Source organism: Psittacula echo (assembly GCF_963264785.1).
Source record: "Psittacula echo genome assembly, chromosome: 29".
Classification (NCBI taxonomy): Eukaryota; Metazoa; Chordata; class Aves; order Psittaciformes; family Psittacidae; genus Psittacula; species Psittacula echo.
Window position 1 is genome coordinate 567,672 of NC_137764.1, and position 21,912 is coordinate 589,583.

A 21,912-nucleotide genomic window follows, 5' to 3' on the forward strand; every position below is an offset into this window, starting at 1 on the left:
GCGGGGGGGGGGGGAGAGGCTCAGAGCTGCAGGAATTCGGTGATGAAGAGGAGCAGGATCCGGGTCAGATCCTGCAGGGTCGGGGGGTGCAGGTTCCGCTCCGTGTCCTCGGGTGTGTGCCAGGCCGGCGGGAACGGCAGCGGGATCAGGTGCAGCACCGGCACCCCTGCGGGCAGCGGGAGCGGGGCGCGGGTAATGCAGTATATGGGAGATATGGGATGTGGGAGATACGGGATGTGGGAGATAGGATATGGGATGTGGGATATAGGATATGGGGTATGGGGTATATGGGATGTGGGATATAGGATATGGGATGTGGGATGTGGGAGATACGGGATGTGGGAGATAGGATATGGGATGTGGGATATAGGATATGGGGTATGGGGTATATGGGATGTGGGATATAGGATATGGGGTATGGGGTATATGGGATGTGGGATATATGGGGTATGGGATATATGGGATGTGGGATATATGGGGTAGGGGGTATGGGATATATGGGATGTGGGATATAGGATATGGGATGTGGGATATAGGATATGGGATATGGGATATATGGGATGTGGGATATAGGATATGGGATGTGGGATATAGGATATGGGATACATGGGATGTGGGATATAGGATATGGGATGTGGGATATAGGATATGGGGTATGGGATAAAGGATATGGCGTATGGGATATATAGGATATAGGGAACGGCAGTGAGCTAGTTCCAGTACCAGCACCCCTGTGGGAGAGTGGGATCGGGGCGGCGGGATAATGGGATAATGGGGTATGTGGGATATGGGGTATGGTACATAGGGTATGGAATATAGGATATAGGATATATGTATAGGATGTGGTATATGAGATATGGGGTATGGGATATGGGATATAGGATGTGGGATATAGGATATGGGATACAGGATACGGGATGTGGGATACAGGATATGGGATATAGAATCTAGGATACGGGATGTGGGATGTGGGACACAGGATATGGGATATGGGATATAGGATGTGGGATATAGGATATAGGATGTGGGATTTGGGATGTGGGATAGGGGATGTGGGATGTGGGATGTGGGATAGGGGATGTGGGACCTGGGCTCACCTCTCTGCAGGAAGGGGATGTGATCGTCTTCCACAGGCCCCGGGGCCGGGCTGAGGCGGAAGAAGGGGGGGTCCTGGGGGGCCGCATGGAGCAGCCCCAGGCGCCGCAGCCGCTGCTCTGGGGGGGGAACACGAGGTCTGAGACCCCCTGGGTCCCCCCCCAGGTTCCCAGCCCCGTGCCCCCCCCCCCGGGGCCGCACCGATGTGGACGAGGCGCAGGAACCAGTGGTGGGTGCTGGGGAAGTGGCTGTGGATGGCGGGGGCCCGAGCGCCCAACAGGTCCAGCAGCACCAGCAGGCTCTGGGGACAGCAATGGGGGCATCAATGGGGGCATCAATGGGGGCAGCAATGGGGACATCAATGGGGGCATCAATGGGGACAGCAATGGGGGCATCAACGGGGACAGCAATGGGGGCAGCAATGGGAACAGCAATGGGGGCATCAATGGGGACATCAATGGGAGCAGCAATGGGGGCATCAATGGGGACAGCAATGGGGGCATCAATGGGGGCATCAATGGGAGCAGCAATGGGGGCATCAATGGGGACAGCAATGGGGGCATCAATGGGGACAGCAATCAAGGCATCAATGGGAACAGCAATGGGGGCATCAATGGGGACATCAATGGGAGCAGCAATGGGGGCATCAATGGGGACAGCAATGGGGGCATCAATGGGGGCATCAATGGGGACATCAGTGAGGACATCAATGGGGACATCAATGGGTATATCAATGGGGACAGCAATGGGGGCATCAATGGGGGCAGCAATGGGGACAGCAATGGGGTCATCAATGGGGGCATCAATGGGGGCAGCAATGGGGGCATCAAGGGGGACAGCAATGGGGTCATCAATGGGGGCATCAATGGGGGCAGCAATGGGGGCATCAAGGAGGACAGCAATGGGGGCATCAGTGGGGGCAACAATGGGGACAGCAATGGGGGCAGCAATGGGGACAGCAATGGGGACAACAATGGGGGCATCAATGGGGACAGCAATCGAGGCATCAATGGGAACAGCAATGGGGGCATCAATGGGGACATCAATGGGAGCAGCAATGGGGGCATCAATGGGGACAGCAATGGGGGCATCAATGGGGACAGCAATCAAGGCATCAATGGGAACAGCAATGGGGGCATCAATGGGGACATCAATGGGAGCAGCAATGGGGGCATCAATGGGGACAGCAATGGGGGCAGCAATGGGGGCATCAATGGGGCAGCAATGGGGGCAGCAATGGGGGCATCAATGGGGACGTCAATGGTGACAGCAATGGAGCATCAATGGGGACAGCAATGGGGGCATCAATGGGGACAGCAATGGGGACGTCAATGGGAACATCAATGGGGACATCAATGGGTATATCAGTGGGGACATAGGGACAGCAATGAGCATGTGGGGACATCAATGAGACCGTAAGGACCCCACTATGGCCATGGGGACCCCACTGTGCCCATAGGGACCCCCCCGGGCTCACCATGGCGCTGAGCTGGGTGCCGGGGCCGCCGCGGTGCCGCGTGGCCGCCATGCGCGCCGCCAGGTGCCGGGCCCCGTACAGGGAATCGGAGTCGCTCCAGGCCTCGAACGCCTCCTCCCCATCCAGGAAGAGGAGCTGCAGCGTCGCCTCCGCGCCCTGCGGCCCCGGCACAGCGGGAAGGGGCACCGGGATGTGGGATCCGGGATATGGGAGCCGGGATGTTGGATATGGGATACGGGATGTGGGACATGGGATCCCCAATATGGCACTTGGGAATTCCATTATTGCCCATTTCACCCCCATTATGGCCCATTTCACCCCACTGTGTCCCATTTCACCCCATTATAACCCATAGGAACCCCATTATAACCCATAGAGATGCCATGGTGTCCCATTTCACCCCATTATGTCCAATTTCACCCCATTATAATCCATAGAGACCTCATTATATCCCATTTCACCCCATTACAACACATAGGGACCCCATTATAAACCTTAGGGACCCCGTTACAGCCCATTTCACCCCATTACAACCCATGGGGACCCCATTATGTCCCATTTCCCCCCCATTACGCCCCATTTCAGCCCATTACAACCCATGGGGCCCCCCTCCCAGCGCCCACCTGGTCCCTGGCGCGCCGCAGGGGCCGCTCGAGCGCCGCCGCCAGCTCCAGGATCATGGCGCACGGCGCGGCCGAGTCCATGGCGCCGACGAAGGGGGCGGCCGCCGGCAGCACCTTGGTGTCGTAGTGGCAGGCGAGGGCCAGGCGCCGCGCGGCGCCGGGGGCCGCCGTGGCCACCACGTTGGTGAAGGTGACGGCGCCGCGCGGCGTGGGCGCGGTGAAGGCGTCGAGCTCCACGTGCCAGCCCAGCGCCTCCAGGCTGCCGGTGATGTGCTGCGGGCAGGGAGCAGCCGGGGGGGGACAGGGAATGGGGGCCAGTGGGGGTCAACGGGGGGCAGTGGGGGGCAACGGGGGTCAATGGTGGTCAACAGGAATCAGTGGGGGTCAATGGGGATCAATGGAGGTCAATGGGGGTCAATGGGGGTCAACGGTGGTCAACAGGAATCAGTGGGGGTCAATGGGGATCAATGGAGGTCAACGGTGGTCAACAGGAATCAGTGGGGGTCAATGGGGATCAATGGGTGTCAATGGTGGTCAATGGGGATCAATGGAGGTCAATGGAGGTCAATGGGGGTCAATGGTGGTCAACAGGAATCAGTGGGGGTCAATGGGGATCAATGGAGGTCAATGGGGGTCAATGGGGGTCAACAGGAATCAGTGGGGGTCAATGGGGATCAATGGAGGTCAACGGTGGTCAACAGGAATCAGTGGGGGTCAATGGGGATCAATGGGTGTCAATGGTGGTCAATGGGGATCAATGGAGTCAATGGAGGTCAATGGGGGTCAATGGTGGTCAACAGGAATCAGTGGGGGTCAATGGGGATCAATGGAGGTCAATGGGGGTCAATGGGGGTCAACGGTGGTCAACAGGAATCAGTGGGGGTCAATGGGGATCAATAGAGGTCAATGGTGGTCAACAGGAATCAGTGGGGGTCAATGGGGATCGATGCAGGTCAATGGGGATCAGTGGGGGTCAACAGGGATCAATGAAGGTCAAAGTGGGTTAATGGGGTGTAAATGAGGTCAATGGGGATCAATGGGGGGTCAATGGGGATTAATGAGGATCAATCGGGATCAATAGGGGTCAATTGGGTGTCAATGGGGCAATGGGGATCAATGGGGGTGAATAGGGATTAATGAAGATCAATAGGGATTAATGGGGATCAATGGGTGTCAATAGGAATCAGTGGGGATCAATGGGGGTCAATGGAGGTCAACGGGGGTTAACGGAGGTCAATAGCGATCAATTGGGGTCAATTGGGATCAGTGGGGTCAATGGGGATCAACAGGGATCAATGGGGGTCAATGGGGATCAATGGGGGTGTTACCTGGCGCACAGCGCGGCTCCCGGGCCCCCCCGGCACCCGCTCCCGCAGGAAGGGCCGCAGGAAGCGCCGCTGGAGCCGGGACGGATCCAAGAGCTCCAGGAGCTGCCGGAGGGATCGGTCCGAGGAGGGGGGGGGCGCGGCGGGGGGGAGCTGGAACGGGGTCAAATGGGGGGGGTTTGGGTACCCCAATGATGGGGTCTGGGGGGGGGTCTGGGTGCCTCCATGATGGGGTCTGGGGGGGGGGTCTGGGTGCCCCCAGTGATGGGGTCTGGGTGCCCCCAATGATGGGGTCGGGGTGCCCCCAGTGATGGGGTCTGGGTGCCCCCAATGATGGGGTCGGGGTGCCCCCAGTGATGGGGTCTGGGTGCCCCCAATGATGGGGTCTGGGTGCCCCCAGTGATGGGGTCTGGGTGCCCCCAATGATGGGGTGCGGGGGGGTCTGGGTACCCTTATAAGGGGTCTGGGGAGGTCTGGGTGTCCCCAGTGATGGGGTGCGGGGCTCGAGGGGGTCTCAGGGATGTCGGGGCCCGGGGGGGGCCCAGGAGGGGTCTGTGGGGTCCCGATGAGGTCTGCGGGGTCTCGATGGGGTCCCGATGCCGCCCCCCCCCCGCTCACCGGGCCGCGGTCCCGCTCCCCCCGGGGCCAGGCGCTGTAGAGGAGCCCGGCGGCGGCCGCCAACGCCAGCAGCGGCAGCAGCGGCCGCGGGCAGCGGCGGGGCCGGGGGCAGAGCCCGGTAGCGGCCACCGCGTCCGGTACCGGCAGCGGCACCGGCCCGGGCCCGGGCCCCGAACCCGCGGGCCGCGGGCGGCGGGACCCTGCGGCGCCCTTCCGCATGGCGAGGGGCGGGGCCAGCGGGCGACGGGGCCGCCGCGGATTGGGCGAGGGGAGGGCTCGGCCACGCCCCCTTCTGGTCCGCGAGCGCCGCGTCCGGAGCCGGGCGGAGCAGCGTCGGTGTGACGTCACGGGCAACGTGTGACGTCGCGGTGACCGGGGAGGCATCCGCGGTATGATGTCACCCACCATGGGGCCAGCACCCTCCATGGGGTCACTGCTATGGGGCAGCACCTTCTGTAGGATCATTGCCATGGGGCCAGTATCCTCCATAGGGTCATCAGCATGGGGCCAGGCCCCTCCATGAAGCCACTACCATGGGGCCAGCATCCGCCATGGGGTCATTGCCATGGGGCCAGCATCCTCCATGGGTCCAGCACCTTCTGTAGGATCATCGCCATGGGGCCAGCACCCTCCATAGGGCATTGCCATGGAACCAGCGTCCTCCATGGGTCCAGCACCTTCTGCAGGATCATCACCATGGGGCCAGCACCCTCCATAGGGCATTGCCATGGAACCAGCGTCCTCCATGGGTCCAGCACCTTCTGCAGGATCATCGCCATGGGGCCAGCACCCTCCATAGGGCATTGCCATGGAACCAGCGTCCTCCATGGGTCCAGCACCTTCTGCAGGATCATCACCATGGGGCCAGCACCCTCCATAGGGCATTGCCATGGGGCCAGCATCCTCCATGGGTCCAGCACCTTCTGTAGGATCATCACCATGGGGCCAGCACCCTCCATAGGGTCATTGCCATGGGACCAACCCCCTTCATGAGGCCATCACCATGGGGCCAGCATCCTCCATGGGTCCAGCACCTTCTGCAGGATCATCACCATGGGGCCAGCACCCTCCATAGGGTCATTGCCATGGGACCAACCCCCTTCATGAGGCCATCACCATGGGGCCAGCATCCTCCATGGGTCCAGCACCTTCTGTAGGATCATCACCATGGGGCCAGCACCCTCCATAGGGTCATTGCCATGGGACCAACCCCCTTCATGAGGCCATCACCATGGGGCCAGCACCCTCCATAGGGTCATTGCCATGGGACCAACCCCCTTCATGAGGCCATCACCATGGGGCCAGCACCCTCCATAGGGCATTGCCATGGGGCCAGCATCCTCCATGGGTCCAGCACCTTCCGTAGGATCATCACCATGGGGCCAGCCCCCTCCATGAGGCCACTGCCATGGGGCCAGCATCCTCCATGGCACCGGCACCACGGCACCAGCGCCCGGCACGGCTCCATCCCCCCCCCATTTCCACTCCAAACTCGCTCTTTTTGGTTTTCACTCTTCTTTTCCTCCTCATCCATCGCCCCGAACCCCCCCAAACCCCCCCATTCCCCCCCCCCCCCCCTTCACCTCCCGTCCTCGCGCCGCGGCGCCGGATGCACCCAGTGGTTATCGTGCAGCCCCACGCGGCAGCCGGGCGCCTCCTTGTCGGGCCGGCGGCAGCACATCCAATAGGAGCGGCCGTAGGGCAGGTCGTGGTGGTAGGGCTTGGGGTGCCAGCGGCACAGCGACACGTCCCCCTTCTCGTAGCGCTTGCGGCACTGCTTGCAGGGGTCGTCGCGGTAGAGCGGGTCCCGGGTCCACCGCGAGTCGGCGGCGCGGACGCCGAACGTCTCGATGAGGGACTTGAAGTAGTGGCAGGAGCACTTGAGGGCGGCCAGCGCCTGGGTGGGCAGGTAGCTGAAGATCTTCACCATGACGTGCTCCGGCAGCAGCAGCATGTACTGCCGCGGCTCCAGCAGCCGCTGGATCTTGAACCGGATCTCCAGGAAGTCGTGGGACACGTGGCGGTACAACCGGCACAGCGACGGGTCGGATGCCACCGGCTCTGGGTCCGGTGCCGCCGCCGCCGCCGGCTCCTCGGTGATGGGGAAGAGGAAGAGCTGCCCCGGTGGCGGCGGCGGCGGTGGGGAGGGCTCGTCCTTGGGTGCCGCCGGCAGCCGCACCGTCTCCTCCGTCACCTGCTTGGCGCTGTCCTTGCCGTAGAACACGCATTGGTCCACGACGCCGGTCACCACCACGTCCACGTGGAAGCCGGCGGCGCAATCCCGCCCCGGCGCCGCCTCCGCGGAGCCCTCGCACGCGTCCGCCTTGGCCAACGGCGCCGATGCACCCTCAACGCGCGCCGCGGCGTCACCATCGCCATCAGCCTTGGGCCCGGCGGCCGCCAGGAGCAGCTCCACGTTGGTGGGGAGCACGTCCCGGGAGGGGCTGATCAACCGGTACAGGTCGCACGTGATCTTGTCCTTGGCGCGGCCGCCGGCGCCGGCGCCGCTCACGAACACGCAGCCGGGGCGGGCGGCGCTGCCAGGCTCGGTGCCGGCAGCGGGGCCAGCGTGGGGCTCGTGGCCGCTGGCGATGCGGAAGGCGATGCGGACCTCACCGGGTGCCGCCGGCGCTGCCGCTGCCGTGCATTCGGCACCGGGCCGGCACAAGCCGTTGGGTCTGGCGGCACCATCGCGGTGCCGCGACTCGAAGTGGGCGACGGCTTCGGCCACGCGGCTGCAATCGGCGGCGCTCGGCGCTTTGGCATCGCCGCCCGGCGCCTCCACCAGCACCGGGGGGAAGCTCTGCAGCGCCAGCGCCGCGCGCTGCTCCACCAGCGCCACCATCTCCGCCACCGACACCAGCTCGGCCGCCTCAGCCGGCTCCTGGCTGGCGCCCACCGCACTCGCCTTGGCCTTGGCGGCATCGTGGCAGCGCCGGCGCCGCTTGGCTTTGGAGCTGTCGCTGCCCCAGTTGCCCTTCACCTTCATGGTGCTGGCGCGGGCGCCGGTGCCGCACTGGTGCGCCACGAAGAAAGCAACCTTCTCCTTGGTGTTGCCGGGCTTGATGACGTACCACGTGTCCAGCAGCACCCGGCCCTCCTCCGATGCCGGCGTTGGCGGTGCCGGCGGTGCCGCAGCGGCAGGCGGAGCGGTCCCGGTGCCAGTGCCGGTGCCGGTGCCGGGGGGCGGCGTGTTCTCGGTGTGGCGGCAGGAGGGGCTGAAGGGTTTCTTGGCGGTGCCGGGGCCGGCGCATGGCTTGTTCTGGCTGTAGGTGCCGAAGGGCCGCGGGCACCAGAGCTGCAGCTGCGGGAAGGCGTTGGGCTCCATCAGGGCTGCATGGCACTGCCAGGGCGGCCGCCGCGGCGCCGGCACTGCCGAGAGGAGAGCGCTGTTAGCGGGGCTGCTGGGGCCACTATGGGGCCAGTATGGGGATGCTGGGGCCACTATGGGGCTGGTGGGACCAGAATGGGCCCGCTATGGGGCTGGTGGGATGAGCATAGACCCAATATGGGGCTGGTGGGACCACAATGGACCTGCTATAGGGCTGATGGGATGAGCATAGACCCAATATGGGGCTGGTGGGACCAGAATGGGCCCGCTATGGGGCTGGTGGGATGAGCATAGACCCAATATGGAGCTGGTGGGACCACAATGGACCTGCTATGGGGCTGGTGGGATGAGCATAGACCCAATATGGAGCTGGTGGGACCACAATGGACCTGCTATGGGGCTGGTGGGATGAGCATAGACCCAATATGGGGCTGGTGGGACCACAATGGACCTGCTGTGGGGCTGGTGGGATGAGCATAGACCCAATATGGAGCTGGTGGGACCACAATGGACCTGCTATGGGGCTGGTGGGATGAGCATAGACCCAATATGGGGCTGGTGGGACCACAATGGACCTGCTGTGGGGCTGGTGGGATGAGCATAGACCCAATATGGAGCTGGTGGGACCACAATGGACCTGCTATGGGGCTGGTGGGATGAGCATAGACCCAATATGGGGCTGGTGGGACCACAATGGACCTGCTATGGGGCTGGTGGGATGAGTATGGACCCAATATGGAGCTGGTGGGACCACAATGGACCTGCTATGGGGCTGGTGGGATGAGTATGGACCCAATATGGAGCTGGTGGGACCACAATGGACCTGCTATGGGGCTGGTGGGATGAGTATGGACCCAATTTGGGGCAGGTGGGACCAGTATGGACCCGCTATGGGGCTGTGGGTCTCGCTGTGGGTCCCATGGGGTGACCCCAATGCCCCCCACCTTTGCACACGCCCCCAAGCCCCGCCCCTTTCCCAAGCCCCGCCCCCTCACCGCTCCTTGCCCTTAAAGCGCCCGTGGCGCAAAGGGCGCCAGGCCCCGCCCCTCGCCAGCGGCCACGCCCCCTTACAGACCGCACCGGCGAATCAGGAAGCCGCGTTCGGGCCATGCCCATATATGGACGGTGGCAGCGCGGTGGCCCGAGGGGGCGCGGCCGCAGCCAGCGGGGGGCGTGGCCGGCGCGGAGGGGGCGTGGTCACGTGTCCCCGCCCGCCCCGGTCCCGCGTGGGCCCGGCCGGTGCCACCCGCCCCGCACCGGGGGGGTAACGGGAGAGGGGAGAGGGAGGTCTCCGTTGACCCCCGGGGGGTGTCGGGAGGCCGGGCCTACGGGGACACCCCCCCCTCCCCGAGCGCCGTCCCCGGGCCCAGCGGCCGGTACCGAGCGCCGCTGCAGGGCCCGCACCGCCCCCTCCGCCCCCGGGCCCTTGCCCCGGGCCCCGCCCGGTGCCGCCGCCCCTCCCCCGCTCACCGGGCAGGTGCCGGGCGCGGCCGCTCCGCCTCTCCGCGCCGCTTCCGGGGTGCCCCCCGGCGCGTGCGCACAGCCGCCGCGCAGCGCGCCTGCGCCGCCGCGAAGGGGACGATGGGAGTTGTAGTCCGACGGAGACGGTGATGCGGGGACTCCGCGCATGCGCGATGAGCATAAGGCATCCCAGGGTATCCCAGTGCATTCCAGCACATCTCAGTGCATCCCAACGCATCCCAACGCATCCCAGTGCATCCCAACCCATCCTAATGCATCCCAGAGCATCCCAGCACATCCCAACGCATCCCAACTCATCACAACACATCCCAACTCATCACAACACATCCCAGTGTATCCCTACGCATCCCAATGCGTCCCAATGCTTCTCCCAGTGCATCCCAACGCATCTCAGCGCATCCCAGTGTCCCCCCCCCCATTCATTCCACTGCACTCTCAGCTCCATCTCGTGTATTTTTACGGTTCAGACCTGGGGACCCCCCCCCAGACCCCCCCCGAGCACCCAAAGGTGTCAGGGACCCCCCCCAGCACCCCAAGGCATCGGGGACCCCCCCAGACCCCCCCAGCACCCAAAGGCAAAGTGGGACCCCCCAGACCCCCCCATGCATTGGGAACCCCCCCAACCCCCCCCCCCCCAGTGCATGGGGACCCCCCCTCCCCGTTGCCCCCCCCCCTCAGCAGACGCTCTCGGCGCCCGGGTGCCCCCCGGTACCGGGGGGCGGTGGCAGCCGCTGCCCCCCCACGGCCACGTAGCGGCGGCAACCGCGGGGGGGACCCCGGGGGGGGCGGCGGGAAGGGCAGGGGGCGGCGAGGAGACAGCGCTGCCAACCGCGGCGCACCTCGGCCTGCACCTGCGGCACAGCGCCACGCAGCGTCCGAACGGGGAACGGCAGGGAACGGCAGCGCCACGCAGCGTCCGAACGGGGAACGGCAGGGAACGGCAGCGCCACGCAGCGTCCGAACGGGGAACGGCAGGGAACGGCAGCGCCACGCAGCGTCCGAACGGGGAACGGCAGGGAACGGCAGCGCCACGCAGCGTCCGAACGGGGAACGGCAGGGAACGGCAGCGCCACGCAGCGTCCGAACGGGGAACGGCAGGGAACGGCAGCGCCACGCAGCGTCCGAACGGGGAACGGCAGGGAACGGCAGCGCCACGCAGCGTCAGGACCAGGAAAGGCAGCGTCACGATAGGGCACGACAGGACACGACATGGACCCCGCCCCCCCGGGAAGCACCCCAGTACCGCACCTCCTTGTTGACGAAGCAGTAGAGGACGCTGACGACAAGGCCCTGAGGGGGGGGTTATATCGCGATATATCGTGCACACACCCCCATTGCAAGAGCCACCGTCCCATTGCATCCCCCGTACCCAATACCCCATACCCCATATCCCATACCCCACATCCCATACCCCACACCCCACACCCCACATCCCACATCCCATATATCCCATATCCCATCCCCGTATCCCATATCCCGCATCCCACATCCATGCCTGTGATGAGGACAGCAGCACTTGCAGGCAGAGCCGCACCAGGCGCAGGGACCCCCCCCCGGGCCCGTCCCCAGCCAACGCAAAGGCCACTTCGTGCACCCCCAGCAGCGGGATCAGCGTCAGCGTGGACCGGGCCAGCCTGGGGGGGGGGGACGGGACACGATGGGGACCCCCGGGGGGCGACAGGAACCCCCCTCTTGAGGACATGGATGGGGACAGGGCTCCCCGGTGTCCTCACCTGACCCCGGTGTCCTCACCTGACCCTGGTGTCCCCCCGGGACACTTGGTGCGCCCGGACCTTGGCCACCAGGATGCGGACGATGCGGATGAAGACCACGAAGTTCACCTGAGGACATGGAGACAGCAGTGGTGACCCCCCCATATCCCCCCATATCCCCCCCATATCCCCCATATCCCCCCCATATCCCCCCATATCCCCCATATCCCCCCATATCCCCCCATATCCCCCCCATATCCCCCCCATATCCCCCATATCCCCCCATATCCCCCATATCCCCCCCATATCCCCCCATATCCCCCATATCCCCCCCATATCCCCCCCATATCCCCCCATATCCCCCCCATATCCCCCCCATATCCCCCCCATATCCCCCCATATCCCCCCCATATCCCCCGCATATCCCCCCATATCCCCCCATATCCCCCCCATATCCCCCCCATATCCCCCCCATATCCCCCCCATATCCCCCCCATATCCCCCCATATCCCCCCATATCCCCCCCATATCCCCCCATATCCCCCCCATATCCCCCCCATATCCCCCATATCCCCCCATATCCCCCCCATATCCCCCCCATATCCCCCCCATATCCCCCCATATCCCCCATATCCCCCCATATCCCCCCATATCCCCCCATATCCCCCCCATATCCCCCCCATATCCCCCCCATATCCCCCCATATCCCCCATATCCCCCCATATCCCCCCCATATCCCCCATATCCCCCCATATCCCCCCCAAATCCCCCCCATATCCCCCCCATATACCCCCAATTCCCTGCCATGTACCACCCATATCCCCCCATATCCCCCCCATATCCCCCCCATGTACCCCCTATATCCACCCCCATGTCCCCCACATATCCCCCCCATATACCCCCATATCCCCCCATATCCCCCCCATATCCCCCCATATCCCCCCCATATCCCCCCCATATCCCCCCATATCCCCCCATATCCCCCCCAAATCCCCCCCATATACCCCCAATTCCCTGCCATGTACCACCCATATCCCCCCCTTGTGCCCCCCATATCCCCCCCATGTACCCCCTATATCCACCCCCATGTCCCCCACATATCCCCCCCATATCCCCCCATATCCCCCCCATATCCCCCATATCCCCCATATCCCCCATATCCCCCCATATCCCCCCATATCCCCCATATCCCCCCTATCCCCCCATATCCCCCATATCCCCCCATATCCCCCCCATATCCCCCATATCCCCCCATATCCCCCCATATCCCCCCCAAATCCCCCCCATATCCCCCCCATATACCCCCAATTCCCTGCCATGTACCACCCATATCCCCCCCTTGTGCCCCCCATATCTCCCCCATGTACCCCCTATATCCACCCCCATGTCCCCCACATATCGCCCCCATATCCCCCCATATCCCCCCCATATCCCCCATATCCCCCATATCCCCCATATCCCCCATATCCCCCCATATCCCCCATATCCCCCCATATCCCCCCATATCCCCCCCAAATCCCCCCCATATACCCCCAATTCCCTGCCATGTACCACCCATATCCCCCCCTTGTGCCCCCCATATCCCCCCCATGTACCCCCTATATCCACCCCCATGTCCCCCACATATCCCCCCCATATCCCCGCTATGCCCCCCCCATGTCCCCATCACCCACCGCCACGGCCACCAGGATGGGGCACCGGATGATCCACCACACTGCCGGCTTCTCGTTCCTCTCCCAGCATCTGCCACGGGTCCCGGTCACCCTGGTCCCCCCTTGGGGACCCCGAGGGGACAAAGGGGGGGGACATGGAACGGGGGGGGGGGGGGGGGGGTTCGGGGGTCTCACCCCTCGTTCTCATAGAGGTACCGCACCACCACCCATGGGACCACGAAGAGCAGGGGGGCACCTGGAGGGGAGGAGGTTGTGGGGATGTGGGATATGAGATATAGGGATATGAGGTTTGGGATATGGGGTATGGGGTATGGGGTATGGGATATGGGGTATGGGGTATGGGATATGGGGTATGGGGTATGGGGTATGGGATATGGGGTATGGGATATCGGGTATGGGGTATGGGATATGGGGTATGGGATATCGGGTATGGGGTATGGGATATGGGGTATGGGATATGGGATATGGGGTATGGGATATGGGATATGGGATATGGGGTATGGGGTATGGGATATGGGATATGGGGTATGGGATATGGGATATGGGATATGGGGTATGGGATATGGGGTATGGGGTATGGGATATGGGGTATAGGATATGGGGTATGGGATATGGGATATGGGGTATGGGATATGGGATATGGGGTATGGGATATGGGATATGGGATATGGGGTATGGGGTATGGGGTATGGGGTATGGGGTATGGGATATGGGATATGGGGTATGGGGTATGGGATATGGGGTATGGGATATGGAGTATGGGGTATGGGGTATGGGGTATGGGATATCGGGTATGGGGTATGGGGTATGGGGTATGGGGTATGGGATATGGGGTATGGGGTATGGGATATGGGGTATAGGATATGGGGTATGGGATATGGGGTATGGGATATGGGGTATGGGATATGGGATATGGGGTATGGGATATGGGGTATGGGATATGGGGTATGGGATATGGGGTATGGGATATGGGATATGGGGTATGGGATATGGGGTATGGGATATGGGGTATGGGGTATGGGATATGGGGTATGGGATATGGGATATGGGGTATGGGGTATGGGATATGGGGTATGGGATATCGGGTATGGGGTATGGGGTATGGGATATGGGGTATGGGATATGGGATATGGGATATGGGATATGGGATATGGGGTATGGGGTATGGGATATGGGATATGGGGTATGGGATATGGGGTATGGGGTATGGGATATGGGGTATGGGATATGGGATATGGGGTATGGGGTATGGGGTATGGGGTATGGGATATGGGATATGGGGTATGGGGTATGGGATATGGGGTATGGGGTATGGGATATGGGATATGGGATATGGGGTATGGAGTATCGGGTATGGGGTATGGGATATGGGATATGGGGTATGGGGTATGGGATATGGGATATGGGGTATGGGATATGGGGTATGGGGTATGGGGTATGGGATATGGGATATGGGGTATGGGGTATGGGGTATGGGTATGGGGTATGGGATATGGGATATGGGGTATGGGGTATGGGTATGGGGTATGGGATATGGGATATGGGGTATGGGGTATGGGATATGGGGTATGCGGTATGGGATATGGGATATGGGGTATGGGATATGGGATATGGGGTATGGGATATGGGGTATGGGATATGGGATATGGGGTATGGGGTATGGGATATGGGGTATAGGATATGGGGTATGGGATATGGGATAAGGGATATGGGGTATGGGATATGGGGTATGGGATATGGGATATGGGGTATAGGATATGGGGTATGGGATATGGGATATGGGGTATGGGGTGTGGGATATGGGGTATAGGATATGGGATATGGGATATGGGATATGGGGTATGGGGTATGGGGTATGGGATATGGGATATGGGATATGGGATATGAGGTATGGGGTATGGGATATGGGGTATGGGGTACGGGACATGGGTCTCACCCCATCCGAGGAGCAGGAATGCCGGGAGGCAGCGCTCTCCGGAGAAGGCCGCCAGCACCAGCAGCTTGTGCAGGAAGAGCCCCTCGGCCAGCAGCCACCCGTAGTTGGCTCCCACGCAGTACTGGGTGATGGCCTGGGCCAGGCGGCACCCGGCCACCGCCTGCACCGGGACGGCACCGGGACGGCACCGGGACAGCGGCCATGGCGGGGGAGCAGGCGGGGTAATGGGGACCAAGCTCCCATCCTCGTGTCCCGCATCCCACCGCATCCCGGCATCCCCCCCGCCATGGCCCCCCCATGGTCCCCCCCGCACCTCGTGGCGCAGCCCCTGCAGCGGGTGCCCGCTGCCGGCCCGCAGGCGGCGCTGCAGGAGCGCGTCCCGGGTCAGGATGGAGCCGGCGCGGAGCACGAAGGACACGAACAGGTTCGCGTGGATGAAGTTGCGGGTGCAGCGCAGGCGCCTGGGCAGCAGCGGGAGGGGCATGGTTCGTGCCGCCCCATAGCATGGGGGTCCCATCACCATAGGTACCCATCACCGTGGGTGAACATCACTATGGGTACCCCATCACTATGGGTACCGGTCACTATGGGTGCCCCTCACTATGGTTACCCCATCACTATGGGTGCCCATCACTACAGGTACCCCATCATTATGGGTACCCCATCACTACGGGTGCCCATCACTATGGGTGGCCGTCACTATGGGTGCCCCATCACTATGGGTGCCCCATCACTATGGGTGCCCCATCACTATGGGTGCCCGTCACTATGGGTGCCCCATCACTATGGGTGCCCCATCACTATGGGTCCTCATCACTTTGGGTGCCCCATCACTTTGAGTGCCCCATCACTATGGGTGCCCCATTGCCGTGGGTGAACATCACTATGAGTACCCCATCACTATGAGTACCCCATCACTATGAGTACCCCATCACTATGAGTACCCCATCACTATGGGTCCCCATCACTATGGGTGCTGGGTCGGTACCTGAAGAGCAGCAGCAGCAGCAGCGCCAGGACCAGGGCGACGAGGGACAGGGAGTACCCGACGGTGTAAAGCAGCCGGAGCTGCTCCAGCAGCCAGGCCTGGCGCTGCGGGACGGCACCGGCACCGGGAACACGGCACCGACACCATAGGAACACAGCACGGAGTTAATGGCATGGGATGGAGGAGCACGGGGTGGGATGGAGGAGCACGGGGTGGGATGGAGGAGCACGGGGTGGGATGCAGGAGCACGGGATTGGATGGAGGAGCACGGGGTGGGATGCAGGAGCACGGGGTGGGATGGAGGAGCACGGGGTGGGATGCAGGAGCACGGGGTGGGATGCAGGAGCACGGGGTGGGATGGAGGAGCACGGGGTGGGATGCAGGAGCACGGGGTGGGATGCAGGAGCACGGGGTGGGATGCAGGAGCACGGGGTGGGATGGAGGAGCACGGGGTGGGATGCAGGAGCACGGGGTGGGATGGAGGAGCACGGGGTGGGATGCAGGAGCACGGGGTGGGATGGAGGAGCACGGGGTGGGATGCAGGAGCACGGGGTGGGATGGAGGAGCACGGGGTGGGATGCAGGAGCACGGGGTGGGATGCAGGAGCACGGGGTGGGATGGAGGAGCACGGGGTGGGATGCAGGAGCACGGGGTGGGATGCAGGAGCACGGGATTGGATGGAGGAGCACGGGGTGGGATGGAGGAGCACGGGGTGGGATGGAGGAGCACGGGATGGGATGCAGGATCACGGGGTGGGATGGAGGAGCACGGGGTGGGATGGAGGAGCACGGGGTGGGATGCAGGAGCACGGGGTGGGATGCAGGAGCACGGGGTGGGATGGAGGAGCACGGGGTGGGATGGAGGAGCACACACGGGGTGATGGCACCCGCAGCGCCCGGGACCCGGCGCAGCGCACGGCACAGCTTGACACGGACCAACGCGGCTCGGAGCTGCACGCTCCGGCGCATCCCAGCATCCCCCCGCTCATCCCACGCTGCCTCATCCCAGCGCATCTCGGCTCATCCCAGCACGGGGCACGGCAGCGTGACACAGCCCGGCCCGGCACCTCCGGCTTGTGCTGGCACCCCATAGCCTCCTATAGCCCCGCATAGCGCCCCATAGTCCCCATAGCCCCCATACCCCCCATAGCCCTCATAGCCCCCACAGCCCCCATGCCCCCCATAACCCCCATACAACCAGAGCCACCATACCACCCATACCCCCATACCCCCCATAGCCTCCATACCCCCCATAGCCCCCATAGCCCCCGTACCTGCAGCGGCTGCTCGGGCGCGGGGTCCTCGCACTGTCCATGGTCCTGCCACGGCCGCCCGGTGCCGTCGCTGACCCAGCGCCCGTCGGGGCCGCACCGCCGGAACACGAACCCCCCCTGCACTGTGCCCGGTGTCACCCCACGGGGCTGCCCCACAGATGAGACCCCCATCACCCCCCCGTGTCCGTGCCCCCCATCTCCCCCCATGTACCTCGGTGGTGCCAGGGCAGGTAGGGGGGGCAGGGGACGCTGGCGGTGCTGTTGGGGGCCGCGTCCCCCCAGCACGCGTAGAGGTCGAAGCTGCGGTTGCAAACGGGCCCTGGGGGGTGCTGGGGGTCAAGGGGGGAGCCGGAGGGGGGTCACCGTCACCCCAAACTCCCCCCCCCCCCATTGCCGGGGCTCACCGGGGGCCGGGGGGTCAAGGCTCAGGCGCTGCTCACAGGCCTGGCGGTACCGGAGCCACGCAGCCAGGGTGGCACGGGCAGAGCGGTCCTGCGGGACACAGGGATGGAGCCATTGGGGATGGAGCCTTTGGGATGGAGCCATTGGGGATGGAGCCATTGGGGATGGAGCCTTTGGGATGGAGCCATTGGGGATGGAGCCATGGGGATGGAGCTACTGGGGATGGAGCCATTGGGGATGGAGCCATTGGGGATGGAGCCATGGGGATGGAGCCATTGGGGATGGAGCCTTTGGGATGGAGCCATTGGGGATGGAGCCATTGGGGATGGAGCCATGGGGATGGAGCCATTGGGGATGGAGCCATTGGGGATGCAGCCATTGGGGATGGAGCCATTGGGGATGGAGCCATTGGGGATGGAGCCATGGGGATGGAGCCATTGGGGATGGAGCCTTTGGGGATGCAGCCATTGGGGATGGAGCCATTGGGGATGGAGCCATTGGGGATGGAGCCATTGGGGATGGAGCCTTTGGGATGGAGCCATTGGGGATGGAGCCATTGGGGATGGAGCCATGGGGATGGAGCTACTGGGGATGGAGCCATTGGGGATGGAGCCATTGGGGATGGAGCCATTGGGGATGGAGCCATGGGGATGGAGCCATTGGGGATGGAGCCTTTGGGGATGGAGCCATGGGGATGGAGCCATTGGGGATGGAGCCATTGGGGATGGAGCCATTGGGGATGGAGCCATGGGGATGGAGCCATTGGGGATGGAGCCTTTGGGGATGGAGCCATGGGGATGGAGCCATTGGGGATGGAGCCATTGGGGATGGAGCCTTGGGGATGGAGCTACTGGGGATGGAGCCATTGGGGATGGAGCCATGGGGAGAGCAACGGGGTGGCATCAACACAGGGACAGTGCCATGGGGGGCATCAACGTGGGGACATCAACATGGGGCCACCCCACTGGGACACAGACGCACACCTGGGGGTCCCAGCTCTCACCTCAGCCCCACGCAGGACCCGGTGGAGCAGGGAGGGGGACGCTGCCCAGTGCCCCATGGCAACAGCTCCTGCGAGAGGGCAGCACCATGGGGCTGGGAGGCAGCACCACGTGTCCCTTTTGTCCCCATGCCCCTTGTCCCCCCTTCACCCTCCAATGTCCCGTGCCCCCCCATGTTCCAGGGCCCCCCCCATATCCCTTATCCTCCCCATGTCCCTTATCCCCCTCCATAACCCTTACCCTGCCCATGTTCCGGTGCCCCCCCCATATTCCTTATCCCCCCCATACCCCTTGTGCCCCCCATCCCTTGTCCCCTCCTCGTCCCTTATCACCCCCTTTGTCCCCCCCATGTCCCGGCCCCCCCCCGCACCCTCAGGTCCCCGGTACCTGCTCCTCGCGGGGCTCTGCCGCCCTCGGGGCACCGGCACCGGCGGCACCGCCCCGGGAAGGGCGGGGGACGGGGGACGGGGCTCTGGTGGAGCAACGTGACCCGGGGCGGGGGGGGGCACCCGGCAGGGTCCCATTGTCACTATGGGAACCCTAGTGTCACTATGGGGGTGCCATTGTCACTATGGGGGGTCCCATTGTCACTATGGGAACCTTATTGTCACTATGGGGGGTCCCAGCATCACTGTGGGGGTCCCATTGTCACATTGGGGGTCCCAGTGTCATTTACGGGGGTCCCATTGTCATTATGGGGGTCCCAGTCTCAATAAGGGGGAGCCAGTGTCACTGTGGGAATCCTATTGTCACTGTGGGGGTCCCGGTGTCACTTAGGGGGGGTCCGAGTATCACTAAGGGGGTCCCAGTGCCAATTAAAGGGGTCCTAATGTCACTATGGGATCCCCAGTATCACCTAGGGGGTCCCAGTGTCAATTAGAGGGGTCCCAATTTCAATTACGGGGTCCCAGCGTCACTATGGGGGGGTCCCAGTATCATTTAGGGGGTCCCATTGTCACTATGGGGCTCCCAATATCATTTAGGGGGTCCCAGTGCCAGTTAAAGGGGTCCCAGTATCATTTAGGGGTCCCATTGTCACTGTGGGGCTCCCAATATCATTTAGGGGGTCCCAGTGCCAGTTAAAGGGGTCCCAGTATCATTTAGGGGGTCCCATTGTCACTATGGGGGTCCCATTGTCGCTATGGGCGCCCCAGTTCACACGGAGGCGGGGGGGGGGCGTGGCCATCTCCAGGAGGGGGCGTGGCCAGCAGGGTTGGGGCGTATCCTAGCAACGGAAAGGGAGGGGCGTGTCCTCGCGGCGAGGGGCGGGGCTTACCCGGAAGGGGGCGCGTCCCCGCCCTCCCTCCCGGCGCGCGTCGCGCGCGCTCTGACGTCACCCCGCGCGCCCCCCCACCCCACCCCCCCCCCTTCCCGCCGGCGGCGCGCGATGGTGGCGGGCGCGTTCCCGCTGGCGAAGCTGCTGACGCTGGGCGCGCGCCAGCTGAGCCGCCCCCTGGCGGCGCGCATCAAGGCCGGGGCGCGCGCGAGCCCCTTCTTCCGCACGTGCATCTGCCTCCCGCCCGCGCAGCGTGAGCCGGGGGGGGGGGGGACACACAACGGGAATGGGGGGGGAACGGGAATGGGGGGGGGGAACGGAAATGGGGGTGGGAACGGGAAGGGGGGGGGAACGGGAATGGGAGGGGTCAGTGGGAATAGGGGGAGTGTCATTGGGAATGGGAGGGGTGCCAGTGGTTATGGAGGGGTCATTGGGAATGGGAAAGGGCAGTGGGTATGGGGGGGTCAATGGGAATGGGAAGGGGTCATTGGGAATGGGAGGGGGCAGTGGGTATGGGGGTGTCAATGGGAATGGGAAGGGGTCATTGGGAATGGGAGGGGGGCACCTGGAAGAGGGTGGTGTCATTGGGAATAGGGGGTAAGTGGGAAAGGGAGGGGTCACTGGGAATGGGAGAGGGCAGTGGGTATGGGGGGGTCAATGGGAATGGAGAGGGTACCTGATTATTGGCGGGGTCACTGGGAATGGGAGGAGGGCACTTGTAAGGGCGTGGTCAGTGGGAATGGGGGGAGTGTCGTTGGGAATAGGGGGTCATCGGTTATGGGGGGGGTCATTGGGAATGGGAGAGGACAGTGAGTATGGGGAGTCAACGGGAATGGGAAGGGGTCATGGGGAGTGGGAGGGGGGCAGCTGGAAGAGGGTGGTGTCATTGGGAATAGGGGTTCATTGGGAAAGCAGGGGGTCATTGGGAATGGGAGAGGGCAGTGGTTATGGAGGGGTGAATAGGAATGGGAAGGGGTCATTGGAAATGAGAGGAGGGCAGCTGGAAGGGGGTAGCGACATTGGGAATGGGAGGGGGGTCAGTGGGTATGGATGGGGGCGTCAGGACTGGGGGAATGGGAGGCGGTGGGGGACTGGGGTGACCACTGGGAGCGGGGGGGTCGGCGGTGACCGGGCCCCCGTTGCAGTGTACCACTGGGTGGAGATGCGCGCCAAGATGCGGCTCATGGGCTTCCGCGGCGCGGCGGTGAAGCCGCTCAACGAGGAGGCTGCGGCGGAGCTGGGGGCCGAGCTGCTGGGCGAGGCCATCGTGTTCGGCGTGGGGGGGCTCTGCCTCTACCTCGAGTACGCGCGGCAGGCGGGGGCCGCCCGGCGCCGGGAGGAGGAGCAGGCGGCGGCCATGCGGGACCTGCGCGACCGCCTCGACCGCCTGCACCGCGAGGTCGAGGCTTTGGCGGGAAACCGCCCCGCTGGACACGCCCCCGAGGGGTCAAGCCCCGCCCCTGTAGGCGCGAACCCCGCCCCCGCCGGGTCAAGCCCCGCCCCTGTAGGCGCGAATCCCGCCCCCACCGGGTCAAGCCCCGCCCCCTTAGGCGCGAACCCCGCCCCCGCTGGGGTGGCCACGCCCAATAAACTGTGATTGGTGCTCACGCCTTTTTCCCGCCGGGAATGAGGGGCGGGGCTAAGGGGGGGTGGGCGGGGTCAGTGCACAGGGGGTGTGGCCTTGTGAAAGGGGCGGGGCT

The 21,912-nt window shown here is 63.8% G+C and overlaps 4 protein-coding genes across 4 annotated transcripts; 1 reads left to right on the forward strand and 3 right to left on the reverse strand.

Moving 5' to 3' along the window:
- Positions 1–20: 20 nt before the first annotated feature.
- QPCTL (glutaminyl-peptide cyclotransferase like) lies at positions 21–5,357 on the reverse strand (the record flags this gene model as incomplete). Its single annotated transcript, XM_080636052.1, has 7 exons — positions 21–166; positions 1,098–1,214; positions 1,297–1,396; positions 2,573–2,728; positions 3,196–3,468; positions 4,524–4,670; positions 5,139–5,357. 7 exons carry the CDS (start codon positions 5,355–5,357, stop codon positions 21–23), a joined length of 1,158 nt encoding a protein of 385 aa, XP_080492178.1.
- A 1,360-nt stretch (positions 5,358–6,717) lies between these two features.
- Positions 6,718–9,997, reverse strand: FBXO46 (F-box protein 46; the record flags this gene model as incomplete). The annotated part of the gene is made up of 2 exons (XM_080636059.1): positions 9,940–9,997; positions 6,718–8,510 (listed from the first exon to the last, which is right to left on the reverse strand). The coding sequence occupies exon 2, from the start codon at positions 8,464–8,466 to the stop codon at positions 6,718–6,720; it is 1,749 nt and encodes a 582-aa protein (XP_080492185.1). The 5' UTR covers positions 8,467–8,510; positions 9,940–9,997.
- Positions 9,998–10,625: 628 nt separating this feature from the next.
- GIPR (gastric inhibitory polypeptide receptor) lies at positions 10,626–18,995 on the reverse strand (the record flags this gene model as incomplete). Its single annotated transcript, XM_080636075.1, has 13 exons — positions 10,626–10,802; positions 11,200–11,241; positions 11,447–11,585; positions 11,704–11,792; positions 13,337–13,406; positions 13,511–13,571; positions 15,273–15,432; positions 15,586–15,733; positions 16,261–16,364; positions 17,534–17,655; positions 17,745–17,852; positions 17,938–18,025; positions 18,939–18,995. The coding sequence occupies 13 exons, from the start codon at positions 18,993–18,995 to the stop codon at positions 10,626–10,628; spliced, it is 1,365 nt and encodes a 454-aa protein (XP_080492201.1).
- A 1,328-nt stretch (positions 18,996–20,323) lies between these two features.
- OPA3 (outer mitochondrial membrane lipid metabolism regulator OPA3) lies at positions 20,324–21,809 on the forward strand (the record flags this gene model as incomplete). The annotated part of the gene is made up of 2 exons (XM_080636076.1): positions 20,324–20,465; positions 21,358–21,809. The coding sequence occupies 2 exons, from the start codon at positions 20,324–20,326 to the stop codon at positions 21,807–21,809; spliced, it is 594 nt and encodes a 197-aa protein (XP_080492202.1).
- Between the last annotated feature and the right edge of the window lie 103 nt (positions 21,810–21,912).